At 44.6% G+C, this 18181-nt stretch overlaps 1 protein-coding gene across 3 annotated transcripts in view; it reads right to left on the bottom strand.

Annotated features, from left to right (window-relative positions):
• Positions 1-816: 816 nt before the first annotated feature.
• Positions 817-18181, bottom strand: part of IFT81 (intraflagellar transport 81) — a 73410-nt gene continuing 56045 nt past the window's right edge. Inside the window, exons 19-20 of one of the 3 annotated variants that reach the window (XR_004691461.2) lie at positions 14167-17656; positions 817-7066 (exon numbers count right to left, since the gene is read on the bottom strand). Coding sequence is in view for 1 of the 3 variants with exons in the window: in XM_035098556.2 (XP_034954447.1) it covers positions 17474-17656 (183 nt within the window). In the remaining 2 variants the exon portion in view is untranslated. Of the gene's footprint in view, positions 7067-13690; positions 17657-18181 lie in introns of those variants that run through there. The other 2 variants (XR_004691462.2, XM_035098556.2) reach the window with 2 other exon arrangements.

The following is an 18181-nucleotide window of genomic DNA, read 5'->3' on the forward strand; positions in this document are numbered from 1 at the left end:
TGAACAGAGCCAGAGCAAAATTATCACTGGGAGTTGGGTAGGGGTGAGTGGAGGATGGGAGTAATTTTAGCATTGATAGATAGATCATCATGTGCCTTTGCAAAGCTGGATGAATGCAAGGGATTCCCTCATCCTGCTGCTTTCGGGAAGTTCAAACACTCTCCTCCTTAGCCCATTTCTCAGCCTTACCCTGCAGTCCCAAATGCTCTGACCACATTGCGGTAAGTCAACCAGATCACATACGGTGGGACTTAATTCTGAGCAAGCCTGCCCAGGATTGTGCTATGAATTAGGCAGCATTGCCCTCTGCTTCACCAGCTCTGCTCCCATTGCCTTGTCAGTGCTCCTGTGCTTTTAACAGCTCTGTGTTTTCAACAGGCACACAGCCCCTCCCAACAGCTGGCTTTGCCACAATTCCAGTCTACCTAAAACTGGACTGCAGAACCTGTGCCACCATCCTGAGTCCAGACGTTGCTGGAATCCAGCTCGCATAATGCGGGCGGCCAGTGGTGAGGGAGACTGAAGCCAAGCAACATCTGGAAGGTCACATACAGGTTCCCTATCCTTGGCCAAAAGGCTGTACTGTACCTTCTGGCCGAGAGGTTAGCATGCCATGCCCAGGGATGGGGTGGGTGGCACAAATGTCGGGTGGCGCATCGTACATTGTAGGCAGGTTTCCCCAATGACCATCGTGATGGACTCTCCTTCCTTGGAGGTTTCTGAACAGAGTTTGGATGGCCATCTGCCAGGGATCGTTTAACTGGAACCCCTTCCCACTCCTCTGCAGTCCTATGTTTCTTTTCTTTTTTTAAAAGCAATTTATTAGATTTTCCAATTAAACACATTTAAACAAAAACAAACCACACATACAATCACAAACACAACAACACATAATAAACATAGTAAACACAAAATTTCTCTTCTTAACATCTTATCAATCCTTACGATTTTCTTTGCTCTGCCGAGCTTTGACTTCCCTCCTTCCCCCCATTCGGTTTTCTTATTCACTCCTATCTCGCAGTTCCTTTATTTCATCTACTTAAAGTCGATTCGTAGGATTTATTTCAGTCCTGCAAGTGTTTTTAAACTTATACAGTTCTTCTCCATATAGTCCACAAATTTACTCCAGTCCTTTTGGAACCTTGACTCTCCCTGGTTTCGGATCCTGCTAGTCAGTCTTGCTAATTCTGCATAGTCCATCATTTTCGTCTGCCACTCTTCAATCGTCGGTAACTCCCGAGTTTTCCATTTTTGGGCTAACAAAGTCCTAGCCGCAGTTGTCGCGTACATAAATAATACTTGATCTCTTTTCATTATCTCTTGTCCTATAATTCCTAATAAAAAAGCTTCTGGTTTTTTGGGGAAAGTATATTTATAAATCTTTTTCATTTCATTATATATCATTTCCCAAAATCTTTTAATTTTGTCGCATGTCCACCACATATGATAAAATTCACCGTCTTTCTCTTTACATTTCCAGCATATTTTGCTACTCATCCTAAACATCTTAGCCAATTTTACTGGTGTTAAATACCATCTATACATCATCTTCTGCAGTTCTATGTTTCTGCAGTCCTGTCTTTCCCTGCACCTATGAATTTAACAGCACTTTCATACACAGAAATCAGTCAATGATGCGTCAGCAGCAGGCCCCATTAGCTGTAAAATTAACACAGCATAGCTAAATTTCATCACTTGCTAATTGCTGCAGGTAAACCGTATGTTGAAGGGCTTGTCAAAAGGCTGGCAACCCCAGATCTTCAGGCCTCCATCCTGGCACCAAATAATCCCTGCTGGGGTGATTATACTCCTCACTCTCTCCCTCAACAATACTGCATGGCAGAGAAGTGAATGACTCAGAATTTGCTGAAATCTTCTTAGGCTTTCTGGGTGCTTTTAAGCGCTGAATGAGGCAGCACTTTCAAGAGGGCACTCATTTAATTAAGGCGGCCTGTGGGTGCCGAGCAAAATACCTCCAGCCAGGTTCTTCACCTTTTCAATGCTCCAGCTCACGTTAGATTTCTTTGCTGATGAGGAAAAGCTGTGCCTGTTGGATTTCTGCCTGCCCTCCAGATATGAAAAGCAGGGGTGGCTAACCCTTTTCATCCCAAGGAAGGACTGCCCACATTCATCCTTGACCAGCCCTCTGGGGCAGGGGTCAGCAACCTTTTTCAACCTTGTGGGGGGCCGGACTATATTTTTTTGGAGGGGAAAGAACAAATTCCTATGCCCCGCAAACAACCCAGAGATGCATTTTAAATAAAAGGGCACATTCTATGCATGTAAAAACACGCTGATTCCCAGACCGTCCACGGACCGAATTTAAAAGGCAGTTGGGCCGGATCTGGCCCCCGGGCCTTAGGTTGCCTACCCCTGCTCTAGGGGCTCTGTGCCAGCAGTGGGTGCGGCCAAAAGTGGGTGAGGCCACCCCACCCACAGACTCTTGCACTCAAGCGCTGACTCATGTGCACGTCTGTGTGCCATGAACCCACACACCCACGCCCACGTCACAGTTAATGTTTAAAAAAAGAAAGAAAGAAATCTTAATTTGCATACTTTAAAAAATACAAAAATACAAAGAAAATTCAAGAAAACTCAAAAAATAATACAACTCAAGAATAATACAAAAGTAATACAGAATTTTTTTAAAAAAAATACAAATACAGATTTACAAATAATGAAATAAAGGAAAAGAAAGGGGAAAAAACGGAAAAAAGGTACCAAAGAGAAAATAAAAAGGAAAAATAAAAAAATAACTTCCTATTGTTTGGACATTGCTTTCCTTTTTAGAAATTTAACGTTGTCCTGCTTTATCTTATCCTTATCACAGTTAATGTTATGTATAGGTGTATATAGTTTTCCCTCAGGTCCTTGGCAGTTGTTTTAGGCGGGAACTTTAGGAGGGAACTTTGAATTTGGTTTGATACATTGTTTGAGCCAGCCGTCTATAAAAGCAGGCCGGCTCAGCAGTTCAGTTCAGTTCTGTTCCAACTTCCAAATAAAGAGCTGCTTTGGAGAAATAGCTGTGTCGTCTGCTATGTCAACCCACTATTGAACAATTAAAGTCTTTCCAGAAACAAAGGGGGCATGCAACCCTTGTTGCACTGAGGAGGAGGCATCAAAAGATCCTTGCTTTTCTCCTGGAGTTGCCAACTTTTCTACTAGCCAGAGTAAGAGTGGCTGTGCTTTTATCAGCAGCTTGATGCGCAGCCATTCAGTGCTTATCTCTACCAAGTGAAATCTTTCATAGGCTGATTTCTGCATAGCTGCCTATAAAGGCCACAAGCGTAACCCAGAACAGCTTAATTTTATTCCAGGAGCAAAGCGTGGATTGCTGACACCCGGGGTGGGGCAGGTGTTGGACACACACACACACACACACACACACAAATGGTGGACTGGGCAACGGTCAGTCTTCACCGGCCAGTGTCTAATCAAGGGAGTCTCTCCTTGCAAACTAGCTCTAATGCAGGCATGCCCAACCTGCGGCCCTCCAGATGTTTTGGCCTACAACTCCCATGATCCCTAGCTAACAGGACCAGTGGTTAGGGATGATGGGAATTGTAGTCCAAAACATCTGGAGGGCTGAAGTTTGGGCATGCCTGCTCTAATGCAAAGCCGGCCCAGAAACAGGCTGCAGGCGGGCATCCTTTTGCCAGCCATGAGGAGGCGGAGGCGCCACCCCAGTCCTGAAGGCCTGCCTGGGCGCGGCTTGCCTTCCTGTGCCTCTGGCCTGGATGAGGAAGCCTGTCATGGGGGTGCCTGTTTGCGCCCCCTCAGAAATTTGCGCTCAGGGCCATTACCCCCCTGCCTCCCCTGCTACGCCACTGTTTGTTTTATTTTTCTGGAAAGTTCCTCCAGGCTTTTAAAGCACCAAGTCAGGTGTGTGGGAAGCAATCCTTTGGGGTCCCTGGTTCCTTTCTTTGTTCTTCCTTTTAACTGTCACTATCAAAGGTAGCACCGGCAGGGGAGCTTCAGGCAATGCAAAGGAACCTCTCAGGAACTCTGGCTTCCCATCTGCTGCTTCTGCTCCAGCTGAAGAGCATTCAGGCCACATAGAAATGTTCTCCCGCCCAAAGGCCTCTTTCCAGAATTAAGAGGCACACTTTATGTCTAAGCTGCTATAGAACAGAAATCGATACTGCCATGAGACTCAAAGGCGTTCTTTTTTTCTCCTAGCTTTTTTTGCAAAATGTACACACACTTGCAAAAATGTGGCTCTGCTGAATCATAAAGTTGTAGAGCTGCTGTGGTATAGTGCAGGGGTGCAGAATCTGTGGCCTTTCCAGGATGGTTGGACTACAAATCCCATCATCCATTACCATAGTCCAATGGTGCCACCCACCAGCTGATGGGTGTTGGTGTAGCGCAGGCATAGGCAAACTTGGCCCGACTACAACTCCCATCATCCCTAGCTAACAGGACCAGTGGTCAGGGATGATGGGAGTTGTAGTAGCAAAACATTTACAGGGCTGAGTTTGCTTATGCCTGATGTAGTGGCTAAAAAACTGTCCCCAGTTCTGCCTCAATCTTCCAAGCTGGCCTTGGGCAAGGCAGTACTGTATTCTGTCAGGCTCAACCCCCCCCCCGACCTGCAGCAGGGGGGATATAGGACTCATAATAGGGCCTTTTTGCTGTCGGCCCCCTGGCTGTGGAATACCCTTCCTTCCAGCATTAGGCTGGCATGGATATTAGCTGGCTTTTGCCACCAGCTAAAAACATTCCTCTTCTGCCAGGCTTATCAAATAACAGTGGGCCTGCTTACAGACGTAGGGCATGTGTGAGATTGGTTTTGTTGTTGTTGTTTAGTCGTTTAGTCGTGTCCGACTCTTCGTGACCCCATGGACCATAGCACGCCAGGCACTCCTGTCTTGCACTGCCTCCCGCAGTTTGGTCAAACTCATGTTCGTAGCTTCGAGAACACTGTCCAACCATCTTGTCCTCTGTCGTCCCCTTCTCCTAGTGCCCTCAATCTTTCCCAACATCAGGGTCTTTTCCATGGAGTCTTATCTTCTCATGAGGTGGCCAAAGTATTGGAGCCTCAGCTTCACGATCTGTCCTTCCAGTGAGCACTCAGGGCTGATTTCCTTAAGAATGGATAGGTTTGATCTTCTTGCAGTCCATGGGACTCTCAAGAGTCCCTCCAGCACCATAATTCAAAAGCATCAATTCTTCGGCGATCAGCCTTCTTTATGGTCCAGCTCTCACTTCCATACATCACTACTGGGAAAACCATAGCTTTAACTATACGGACCTTTGTAGGCAAGGTGATGTCTCTGCTTTTTAAGATGCTGTCTAGGTTTGTCATTGCTTTTCTCCCAAGAAGCAGGTGTCTTTTAATTTCATGGATCAATGCCTTGTTGTGGCGAAGGGGCTTGAATAACTCAGAGAAGCGATGAGCTATGCCATGCACGGCCACCCAAGATGGACAGGTCATAGTGGAGAGTTTTGACTAAATGTGATCCACCTGGAGAAGGAACTGGCAAGCCACTCCAGTATCCCTGCCAAGAAAACTCCATGGAGATTGGTTTTATTTACCTGCATATTGTGATGCTTGCTGTTTTAACTCTTATGTGATTTAGTATGCTATAGTGCAGTGTTTCCCAACCAGTGTGCCTCCAGATGTTTTGGGACTACAACTCCCATCATCCCTAGCTAGCAAGACCAGTGGTCAGGAATGATGGGAGTTGTAGTCCCAAAACATCTGGAGGCACACTGGTTGGGAAACACTGCATAGTGTGACCTGCCCTGGAATGACTTTACACTGAAAGGTGAGACAAATTTAACCAAAAATGCATTCAAGGCAGGGCCCTGGTTGTCCATTTACTCCGGTCCATTTGCCCAGCTGTCTTTCTTCTCTGTGACCTTTAGGTACTGGTTAACATACTGCTGTTTGTGTGAGCTTTGACGGCATTTAGGATCATTTTAGAGCATCCTTAATGGGTTTTGCATTTTAAGCTTTTGGACTATGTTTCCCTGCAGTTGTTCTTACTGTTTTTATTGCTGATGCCTTTTACCATTGTTCTGATTTTAATTCTCTGTATGGATTTAAAATTTTGGTATATGCCCCTTTCAAACCTAAGCCTTGGCGGTCGAATGGAACTATTTTAAATAAAATTAAATAAATGACCCAGTTACAGACCTGCACAATCATTGTAATAAATGGATTCCTATATATAAGGTAAAAAATGTTAAGTCCCGTCAAAAGCGACTATGGGGTGCAGTGCTCATCTCGCTTTCAGGCCGAGGGAACCGGCGTTTGTCCACAGACAGCTTTCTGGGTCATGTGGCCAGCTGGACTAAACCGCTTCTGGGGCACAGAGGACTGTGACAAGTGCCAAAGCGCATGGAAACGCTGTTTACCTAGATATAAGAGACCTGTTTTACACAGGTTCCAGCGTTTTCCACGATATATCAGACAGTAGGGGGTCTGTCAGTTCTGTTGCTAAAGTGCGTCTTTTCTGTAATGTGTGCTATAATTTTGAAATTATTATTATAATAGAAATTGCAATAGGTGCTCTTACTTAGTTTTAATTATGTTTTGAATGGCATTCCATTTTTATTGCACTTCTGTATACTCCTGGCTAAGCAATAAAGATTTGGATTCCTATATTCTTACAGGTATATCCTGCCTTCCTTCTGTTACTGAAGGTAGCGAACATGTGGTTCCCAGGTAGAGACCCATCCAGGTATTGAGCCTCCTTCCTTGGAGGTTTTTAAGCAGAGGTTGGATGACCATCTGTCATGGCTGCTTTAGCTGAGATCCCTGCATTGCAGGGGGTCGGACTAGATGACCCTCGGGGTCCCTTCCCACTCTGCAGTTCCCGCAGGCCCTGGCTCTGGCTTGCTCAGCTTCGGCAAGGTGGTGGCCTCATACGCCCTAAGGCCATTCCTTGGTTTCACAGTGCAATCCTCAGGGATTGAGAATGTTTCTATCAATATGGATCTCAGCTCCCGCAAAGGACAGGCCTGTTATGCCGTTCTGTTCCAAGATTATAGGTTGCCTTCATTTAGACTTCACATCGTCACTGGCTTGACAGCAGAATACTAGCTATGATTACCGTACCTAAACACAAAAAGAAAAACAGTAGATAAACTAAGTGTCAAAGTGTCACCCCATTCAAATTACATAAGGACCTTTTGGCAACAAATATAAGCCAGAAAATTTATGGGAGAAATATACCGAGAAGTAGTTTTGTTGATTTATGTCCTTAAATAGATCAGTATATCTGGGAAAATATACATGCCAGGGGTGGGGGTGGGGGTGGGGATCCCACATAGCTTCTATATATTAATTGGAAGGGGTAGGGAGAGTTTTGATGCGGACACTGATTCCTCTTTTTTTTTTTTTAAAGAATATCCTTCTTCCCTGTAGGCCAGCCACAAAGTCCTAAATTGGAAAAGCAGGGCTCTGGCGCTCCAAGGTCACTTGTGCTGTTTCCAAAAATATCTTGAAACAAAACGCAAGAGGGGCACTTTGTTGGATGTTATCTGGACATACAGAGTTTCAATCAAATCCTTCAAGAAGTGTTAGAATAAAAGCTGGCCACTTGTTTTGAAATAGCTGAGTCACTGGCAAGGAAGGAAGAAAAAGAAAAACATCCACATTTTTTTCCATGGCTTGATGGTCTGGGCAACAAAGCAGCAGATCCCTCACCCTCTCTCCCTGATCAATTCCATTGCATTTTGAGTGAGTCCTAAATGTCTTTCGAAGAGTCCAGAGGCTTACAAGAAGAAGAAGAAGAAGCATCTGAGTATTCGCACGCACCCTTGCAGAATACAATCGCTTCTCATGGAGGTGGGACAAATGATATATGCTGAGCTACCTTATGTCCCAGGATTGCTCAGTTTTGCTAGGCTGACTGCTGGCAGCTCCTTAGCATCTCAGACAATTGTCTTTCTCAGCCCGGTGCAGCTACCAGTGCAATCCTGAATATTTTTTGCCTGCAGACACCTGCTCTCCCCGAGTTACAGCACATTTGGGCAAAACCACACAAGCTCTCTAGGGACACTAATGCTGCAGTCCTAGGATTGTGGAGTCGGAAGGGACCCCCAAAGGGTAATCTAGTCCGCCCCCCCCCGGCAGGAATAATATGCACCCTTACCTGGAGCCAGACCCATTCACTCAGTGGGGCTTAGTTCCGAGTTGACATGAATAAGGCTATTATTTTTAAATTATTTGTTGAATTTATATACTGCTCTAGACCCGGAGGTCTCAGGGCCATTCACAGAACACTTTTCATTTGACCTGGATATCATTAGAGCCATTATGTCATGTTGATGTGCCTTAGATTGGGGGTTGCAAAGTGGTAGGCAGAGCCAAACCACGGGTACTAGCCAGTGCAAAGGTCTCTCCCCCCCTAACCAAATCTAATCTGTGGATTTAGAGGGAGCTGGGCGAGAGGCAAGAAGAATATCAAGTTTGGGAAAGCAGTTTTATGTGTTGGGCTCCAAGGCAACGAGGCACATCAAGGCACCGCAATCTTGTATTGTACTCAGGCTGAGCTTTGAAGCATTAATGTAGCATTAATATAGGACTGTGGACCAGTCAGGAGGGTGGACTGGGCTGGGAGCCAGCTGGGGTGCAGGGCAGGGAAATGCCAATCTGGTAGTAATCCTGTCCACACTGGCTGAACAGCTGAGACCTCTGCCACCAGACCAGTCCTTCTGGGCCTGTGGGAACTTGCAGTGCTAATCACACTTGGATCCCTTGTGTGGGCACAACGGTGGGTTCTGAGTTCAGGTCTTCTAGGAGGTGCTAAGGTAATTTAAGAGGCAAGATCCAGCCTTCTTAATTGTTAGCCCAGAGATGGTTCAGATGAGCTGTCTTTTGGATGTATGTATGAGAGTCCCATGTATGAGAGTCCCATGGACTGCAAGAAGATCAAACCTATCCATTCGTAAGGAAATGAGCCCTGAGTGCTCACTGGAAGGACAGATCGTGAACCTGAGGCTCCAATACTTTGGCTACCTCATGAGAAGAAAAGAATCCTTGGAAAAGACCCTGATGTTGGGAAAGATTGAGGGCACAAGGAGAAGGGGACGACAGAGGACGAGATGGTTGGACAGTGTTCTCGAAGCTACGAACATGAGTTTGACCAAACTGCGGGAGGCAGTGGAAGACAGGAGTGCCTGGCGTGCTATGGTCCATGGAGTCACGAAGAGTCGGACACGACTAAACGACTAAACAACAACAACAACAATGTATGTGTATGTATGGGACACAGCTGGTGCTGTGGTCTAAACCACTGAGCATAGGGCTTGCTGATTGGAAGGTCGGTGGTTCAAATCCCTGCGACAGGATGAGCTCCCGTTGCTCGGTCCCAGCTCCTGCCAACCTAGCAGTTCGAAAGCATGTCAAAGTGCAAGTAGATAAATAGGGACCGCTACAGCGGGAAGGGAAACGGCGTTTCCGTGCGCTGCTCTGGTTCGCCAGAAGCGGCTTAGTCATGCTGGCCACATGACCCAGAAGCTGTCTGCGGACAAACCGGCTCCCTCGGCCAGTAAAGCGAGATGAGTGCCGCAACCCCAGCGTCGTTTGCGACTGGACTTAACTGTCAGAAGTCCTTTACCTTTATGGTTGCCAATGGAGAATTATGTTTCATTAAGTGGGCTCTGCTCTGTGGAAGCTTATGGCATAATATACCAGACTGATGATGCCACAAGGCTCTTTGTGGTTTTTATTACTGCGTCGCATGCGCTATGGCTGGCCTTTAGAATGGATTCCAAGGCTAAGCCCACACTCCGTATTAATTTGACTGGAGATAACATTTGCCTTGTTTTGACACGTACATCTGCATCGGTGTGTCTATGCATGCATGTGTATCTATAACACATGTGGCAGAGCTGTTGTTTTTAAGATGAATCTTCAGTTTAATTCGGTGAGATTCACTGGCAGGGAACATTTGTGGGAGAGGAAAAACAGAGGCAGGCTTGAGCTACTGTGTGTCAAGTGCATGCTAATGGGTTCCGCATGAAGAGAATTAAAAGGCAGTGTTTTCAGAGGAGTGGGAAACTGAAGAAAATTGGAAACAGAACAGTCAGCTACCAAGATGTTATACTGGGCGTCTTGCTCCAACTGTTTGTTCTGTTGGAAAGGTGCTAATTCTGGCAAAGGTTATAGAAATTGCTCCAGCAAGTTTTAATCTAAAAATATTTATTTGTCAAAGCCTAGGAGTAAAATTGGTGTTTTTAATGTTGTGACAGACCCTGTGATCTTCGGATGAAGGGCGGTATACAAATTTAATAAGGAAGTAAGTTGCCTGATTTCCACTTACATCCTTAAATGGCACCATATATGTACCCCACTTCAGGAGTCCAGGGAATGTACATGGGATGGGCCCAATTAAACCTCAAAACTACCTGACAAGGTTGGTTGGGCTAGGAGATAAGGATTAACTCAAGGCAACCTATCAATAACTTGTGACACCTCTGCTGAAATGTGTTGCACTAGCTGCTACTTTGCTACGGGGATAGAGTCAAGGTTTTTTTTACTTGTGCACAAAGCACCTATATCAGGGAGAGGGAGACTGTGGCTCTGCTCCCAGCCCTAAATTTTTGTTGGTTTTTAGGTATTAATACTGTTTTATGATCTGTATTAGATTTACATTGTTTTTTTGTACACCACTTGGGTATTCTCTGTAGGCTGGTTTATAAATTCTGAAATGAAATCAATTTAAAATAAGCTCACCCAGTTGAATTCATCATGCTGTGTGGGAATTTCTGAACCCAAGTTTTATCTCAAACTGTTGAGCACTCTGAAGGCTTTTCCTCACAACTGATGCAAGAAAATACCATAATAGTTGCAAGCTCATGTAGCTGAAGGCTCTTCATAATGAAGCACAGCGGCGCAGGGCGAGTTATGCTCATGCTCTAGGCCTGTCTGAACACTGCAGTTTGGGTGCCAAATGTTTATTTTCCAGCCTTGTATGGGAGTCAACAGTCAAATATTTTTTGCTTGTTTGAAACTCCCAATAAATGTCCAAAAATGTTTTATTCAAGTAAAATGATTCTCTCACTCAGCACATTTGTAGTCTTAGATTACCTGTCACTAAATGACTTAAACTTAAGGCATATTTTATAACAGAAAAAAAGCGATTTGACAACTGCAACATGTGAACTAAGCACTTTAACCAATTCAAGTCAGCTCAATGAAGCGAATAGTTTATGCACAATCTGTAGATATTATCTGCATAAAGGACATGGTTTTATGGCTTATTATTTCATAGGTACATAACTTAAAAATGGAAAGCGTAATTCTGGTGGTCAACAAAATAGGTTTAAAGACTGTCTCAAGGCAAATCTAAAAAAAATGTAGTATAAACACTGACACAACTGGGAAACACTGGCCTGCGAGTACTCCAGTTGGAGAACAGCCTTTACCAGAGGTGTCATGGGCTTTGAAGACACTTGAACTCAGAACGCAAGGGAGAAAGGTGCTAAGAGGAAGGCACGCTTGGCAAACCCTCACCGTGATCAACTCCTGCCCGGAAACCAATGTCCCCACTGTGGAAGGACGTGTGGATCCAGAATTGGCCTCCAAAGTCACTTATGGACTCATTGTTAAAACCGTGTTTATGGAAGACAATCTTACTCGACTACGAGTGATCGCAGAAGAAGAAGAAGAAGAAGAAGAAGAAGAAGAAGAAGAAGAAGAAGAAGAAGAAGAAGAAGTGCCTTGCTATGTCAGCTGAAAAAGGTATGGCACTTTAAAGCACCCTGTCCAGCATTCCATCCAAACAATGGCCAGCCAGATGACTCTGGAAACTCTCATGCAAAGCAGGGAGGAGGCGGCCGACTGACCTCAGTGCCTGTGATTCACAGGTAAGAATATAATGGAACGTAGGAGAGACCTGCTTGATCAGAAAAGCCAATGTAGCCCAGTATTGTTTCCAATAGTGGGTAGACAGTACTTGAATATTGCATTTAGCTAATAGTTGTTGCCAGGCAGGAATTTCAACTAAAGCTTCCATGACAGATCTTGTATTATCCTGTCTTGAGATAGAGGCTTGATTTCAAATCAAATCAAATCAAACTTTATTTGCGTAGCCGACAGGCCATAGCATCATAAGCATCTTGGGATAGAGGCTTGATTTAAAGGTGATGGCATGCTGGGCATTCATAAATAATTTATTACTTACACCCCACCCATCTTGCCGGGCCTCCCCAGCCAATTCTGAGCGGCTCCCAACAGAATATTAAAAACACGATTAAACACCAAACATAAAAAACTTCCCTAAAGAATGTGCCCTTGCAGAGTCTCATGTGCGAAGTATCATGTCTAAGCCCAGTTGCCTCACCTGCAGAATTAACACACCAGGGATTTGTGGCCTGGGCAGACACTGTGTTGGCTTGCTAACTACCGGTATCTGCACCCGGCAGACGGAGACCTGGTTTAGAGGTGCCACAAGGTGCCTGGGACCCCAAGTGGGTAATCGTTCTAGGCTTGTCTGCTGCCATGTTTCAATTGGGCTTCAGACTCAGTTAAATACATTCTTACATCTAACTGTCCCTGCACTTATTGCCTGGCGGTTCACTGCAATTTCTTTTTAACCCCCTCAGTGTATAAATAAATTAATGCAGAAGTGAGCCATTTCTGGATATGTGGTCACATATGAACAGGCTCCCAGGGATTCAGGATATTCAAAATGTACATTTAACAGACACTAAATTGTTTCTTACATGTTCTTTGGAACGTCACCAGTCAGAAGCAGGTGATTTTCCAAGCCGTGTGTAATCTCATGTATTAGCTGCTTAGAGTATTAATGCTAATAGGAAAAGCGATAAGCTGAAGGAGCTGTCAGAATTCTCCCACTCCCTTCCCATGAAACGCCTATCAAATCTCTAACAGGTTGGAAAAAATAGTCCCTGAACAAAAACCATTAAAGTCACATTATTGACTGTCCACTTGCATAAAAGCTAAAGATAGCCACTTTATCCCTTCCTCCAGTTTTTCTTTTCTCTGAATTATAATTTTCTGCTTCAGCTGAGAAAGTCATTTCTGATGCTGCCGAAGTGCGTAATCAGTTTGCCCTTCTGGAGGGCAACAGGAATGACGCAGCAGTGACAATGGACCTCTGAGAAAGCAGCATGGTGCCTTTTGGGGTGCAATCCAAAAAGTGCTACTACTGCAAAACCTCCTCTCTCTGTCTTTATATATACTGGTATATTTCCTCTTTGCATTAGGGCAAAAGAAACTGTGCCACAGACACCATTCCAATAAGCATCAGTAAAACATTTTGAGATTTTTCCTGTATGTTAAGTCCAGAAATTGATTCAAGACTTCTACTCTCTTGCTTGCTCCTCTAAACCTTAAATGAATCATAAGCCTCAGTCAAGGTAGTGCCCATGTTCATTTCTCCCCCCCCCCCAAATAATTTTTATTAAGTTTTATAAGAACAGAATAACATCCATATGATTGTACATTATTATAACATCCATATTAAAAAACAAAAAACAAAAAAACCAACAATAAAAAAGAATTTTAAAAAATCAGCATCTCATATCTTTTTTACTAAACATTGTCTTCTGGACTTCCCCTCCCCCCCCATTGATTTTCATTTCCCCCTCCTTCTTTAGCAATTTTTCCTCTATCATATTCAACCCCATTATCACTTAAATAAAATCATATTTCAATGTCATCCTCTTTTTCAGTTATATTCTCTTTTGCTCCTTCTGTCCACCCCTCCCACCCCCCGCGGCTCCCACTGCTACCAGGAGTCCAGAGGTGTAGCAGGCAGGTAAAGGCGGTCCTTTTTCCAGTGAAATCTCACCCCCCTCCCCCTCCCCAGCAATCTCTCCCTGCCACTAAGGGATCCCAGGTGCCCTTGTTCATTTCAACAGGGCTTTTTGCAAAGCTTGTCTGCTAACCTGCTGGAAGCATACTGATGCTCTAACAGTTATAGTTGCACTTCAGTTTGCGGTGTATATTGAGGAAAGATGATCACAAATGCATGTGTCTGAGATGTGCTGTCACTTTGGGGCTGTGTGGTTTAGAGAGGGTTCCATGTACACTGACTCCATCTCCTATCAAATCTCCTGCTGTCCCTTCATGCCTGGATCCGCCTCCCCCAAGATGTAAGCAGCGCCGCCTTCTCTCCCTTCAACTCCTGCCTCAAAACCTACCTTTTCTGAGAGACCCCTGGCTTCAACTCCTTAAATCCTTACCTCCAACTGTAGCCAAGCTTGACTAGAACTGCATTCACGCCCATTTGAACTTTGCTACTCTCCTTTTCCACTTTCAATTTTAGACTGCCCCCCTCCTCGGGAGCAGAGGTCCTTTTTGCAGAACAAACAATGGTGAGCCTTACACAAGCAGATGCAACGGGAGCTTAAAAACATACAGAAGAGTCCAGCATCCTGCTCCCACAGAGGCCAAGCAGATGCCCACAAGCAGGACCCAATCATAGGAGCACTCTTCCCTCCTGGGGTTGCCAGCAATTGGTATCTAGAGGCATACTGCCTCAAACACTGAGGCACTTTATGGATGTGACTGGAGCATGTTAACAGTTGTCTCTGTCCATGAAACGTTGAAGGTGAGGGAGAAGAAGCTGAAAATGAGTGTGCCAGGCCACCTGGTGAGTTCATGACAAAGGTATTATTTTCTTAAACTGGACACATCCTCTTTGGTGATGTTGGCTGTCACACTAGGCATATTAAGCAGATTACAAGGATGCTCCTGAGCTACATTCCTCAAGGGCGCTTGGGTCTGGTTCTCACTGAGCTGATAAATCTCCACCTGGGATTTTAGGTGCCTATGTGATTTTAGGTGCCAGTGCTGAAGGAAGAATACTGCACTTGAACAGCTGTCTGGCCCCAGTCCAGTTTGAAGTTGAAGACCCCCTTCCCTGCAAGAAAGCACAGAGACCCTGAAGTTCCCCATCAATGGTGAGCACCTGGCTGCTGCATCCGGCCAGTGGCCCATCTAGTCCAGCCTCCTGTTCTCCCAGTGGCCAAGCAGATGCCCCCAGGGGAAGCCCACAAACAGGGCAAGAGGGTTTCCAGCAACTGGCATTCCTACCTTATCTGCAAAATGTCAACAGATGTTACAATCTGACTACTTTCTGCAGATTGGGGGGGGGGGGGAGAAGAGAAAGCAAATTACATCCCAAATCTTCCTCGAATCTCTCTGCTGTTGACATGAGAAGCCAGAAAGGGGAATTTCAGTCTTATTTCTAACCACTGGCCTGAGATTTCAAAAGTGCTCACTGCTGTGGCCACAGGCTGTGTCGTAGGATGGCTAAATGATTTAGTGGGTAATAAATATGATTTAAGGGCTCCGGGGTGGATTTTCAAATGGCAGTGAACCTCCCAAGTCCTATCAAGCTGCTATTTAGGCCTCAAAAAATACCTCAGAGGCAGAATCGGAGCTACTTTGCAGCTCTATTTCCACTGAGATCGCCTTGGGCACTGGCTATTTACATTTCTCTCCTCCCACCCAATACATTTTCTCACACTTAGAAGCATGCTAACCCTTTTCTCTCCTCCAACTGTGCTTTAATTTAGACCCTGCTTAATCTATCTCCCCCAGAGACCTAAGTTTCAGGAACTGGCTGACTGATCCTTCCTTTGAAAACTCAGACACTTTACTGTTGGTTCCACCAGCACAAGGAACAATGAACAAGGAAGACCAGGATTTTGCAGACATGAGTGTGATTATCACTCAGTCTTCAGGGTTAAAAATCACATTTTGGTCCTGCAAATATCAAATTCTTTTTTAGAAAAAACCTATTCAAATTAAGCATATTTGCATTACATCTGCATCATATGGAAATGAAAGTTTTCAAATAATTTCTGACATATATTTTATACATTTAAGAACTGTACAAGTTTATCACATTTGCCCACACAAAACCACATGTTGCAGACTGCAATTTTCATTTGAGAGTAGGGAAGGCTGAAGTAGAGGAAGTGGAGCACCACCGGGGGGGGGGATTTATCTAAAAATGTAAAGCATAAATGCAACAAACAGGTGGTTGAAAACAGGTGCATAACTCATGTACACTCTTCACAGCCTGCTCTTTCTATGGCTCTCTAGTTTTTCATTCAGTAATGCATGTTTTCTCACTGGTAGAGGAGGTGAGGGTTTATACCGTAGCTCCCGATTCAGATCAGCACTTAACTTTGTCACACCATTTCTTGTTAAATTGTAAGACAATAGAGCAGCAAGGTCTTGGACTCTATGTGTGGTTTCTTTACAGATCACCTCTGTTCCATATCTGACAGCATTTGTCCCCGAGTCAGAAAGCAAAGCCTTTTGACTTCTCAAAAGCGTAAATCGGAGAGGTGAAGTGGAGTCTGACAGCCAATAAACTCCTGTTCTTTATTAAGTATGGACAATGGGGAACTGAACAAGCGGACAGAAGAATGACAATGTGAATGTTAGACTTTATTGTCTCTGTGGCTACATTTAATGAAATATATTAATTTAATATCAACCAGGAAAAATTAGGCAGAGAGCAGAAAGCTACAGGGAATGTTAAAATGCCATTGTTCTAACAAAGCTAGAAAAGGTTGGAATAACTCCTTTTCATATGTTTCTAAATGACTTTGCTACAGGTCAAAGGCCTAAGGGAAGCAAGAAACTTTTGGAAGTTCCTGCACCTCAGTTTTAGTCCAAGGACTAAATTTACTAGTTTTAGTCCAGCTAGTAAATTTTCTTTACACACCCTTTGCTTATCTCAAGGGAGCCAGGGAGACTCATGAGAAGTCTAATGACAGGGATCAGAGGCCCTTGTATCAACTGGCCACACTTTGCTTCCCCAAGCTTTGCCTATTGCTTCTAAACTCCAGTGCAGCTCTCCAGCGGGAGTGGCCATTTAAAGATGACACCTGATGAAGTTATAGGCCTGCACATACTTTGAAGCAAAAAAATGCATGTTTAAGAAACGTGCTGAGAATTTAAACCCTGCTCTGCCGTTGGAAGATAAATGAGCATCCTTTTCCCAGGACCAAGAGGAAGCAATATGTCAGGTTTGTGCATGACTAAGTGGGGTGAGCGGACTTCTTGGAAGCAACTTTGGCTTTCTGGCACAGTATATCCTGCTGCTTGGATGTAGAAGCTTCAGAATTAGAACTCTGAACTTTTTTTGGGCCTGGGGAGTATCATTTACCTTGGTCTCTCTGTGAAAACAGCCAGCTTTCAGCTCAACACATGGGCTAGACCTTTGCCCGTAAGCCATTTCAATGCAGTAATCGAACACGGAGCCCGTCCCACTGCTTAAACTGGCCTCCAAGTGATAGAGCAACTTTGCATCTGCAGTACCTGTAGAATGAGTGTTATTTTCTCTCCTTAATACAAGGAGTGGCTGAAAAGGCTCCCAGTCAAACTGGGAAACCATTGCCATTCTATTTAGGCTGGGACTTTTCCAAGCAGCAACCAGAAATTTAACTTTTGTAGAAACAGTTGTAGAACTAGACCAATTTTCAGAACAGAATTGATGCTCAGTATGGCTAGGATAGCAAACAGCTTGATTCACAAGACCAGCCGATCCTCTCCTCCTTCCTGAATGACCTGGCCAATGGATGCTTGGTTTTGCTGCTTGAGGAAACATTCCTTCTTGCACTCCATGAGCAGATTGAAATCTCGCCACATTTTCACTTGCTTCAGATTTGGACCATGGCTTTCCCGCACACTCTTCTGCTTCTCTCGCAGTTTCTGTTACTCAAAAGAGCAGTCAAAATCATTCTAAGAAATGTTTCAGAGTTACAACAGTTACCTCACAGACATTTATTTCTCTGAACAAGAGATCCTGGCCTCGACCCAGTACACCTGAAGGAGCATCTCCACCCTCATTGTTCAACTGAGATCCAGCTCCGAGGGCCTTCTGGCGGTTCCCTCACTGCCTTCTCAGTAGTGACACCCTCCCTGTGGAATACCCTCCCTTCAGATGTCAAGGAAATAAACAACTACACAACTTTTAGAAGACATTTGAAGGCAGCCCTATTTAGGGAAGTTTTTAATGTTTGATTATGTTTTAATATATGCTTTATTGTGTTTTTAGATATACTGTAAGCTGTCCGGAGTATCTGGGGAAAGCCAGCCAGATGGGTGGGGTATCAATCAATCAATCAATCTTCAATTGCTGCTACATTGTCTGTGTGGCATTACAAGGTCCTGAAGTGACTGGGGCAGCCACTGTTGGGGCAGAACTCAGCATGCATATAGGAAACTGCCTTATGC

This window comes from Zootoca vivipara, chromosome 17 (assembly GCF_963506605.1).
Source record: "Zootoca vivipara chromosome 17, rZooViv1.1, whole genome shotgun sequence".
NCBI lineage: Eukaryota > Metazoa > Chordata > Lepidosauria > Squamata > Lacertidae > Zootoca > Zootoca vivipara.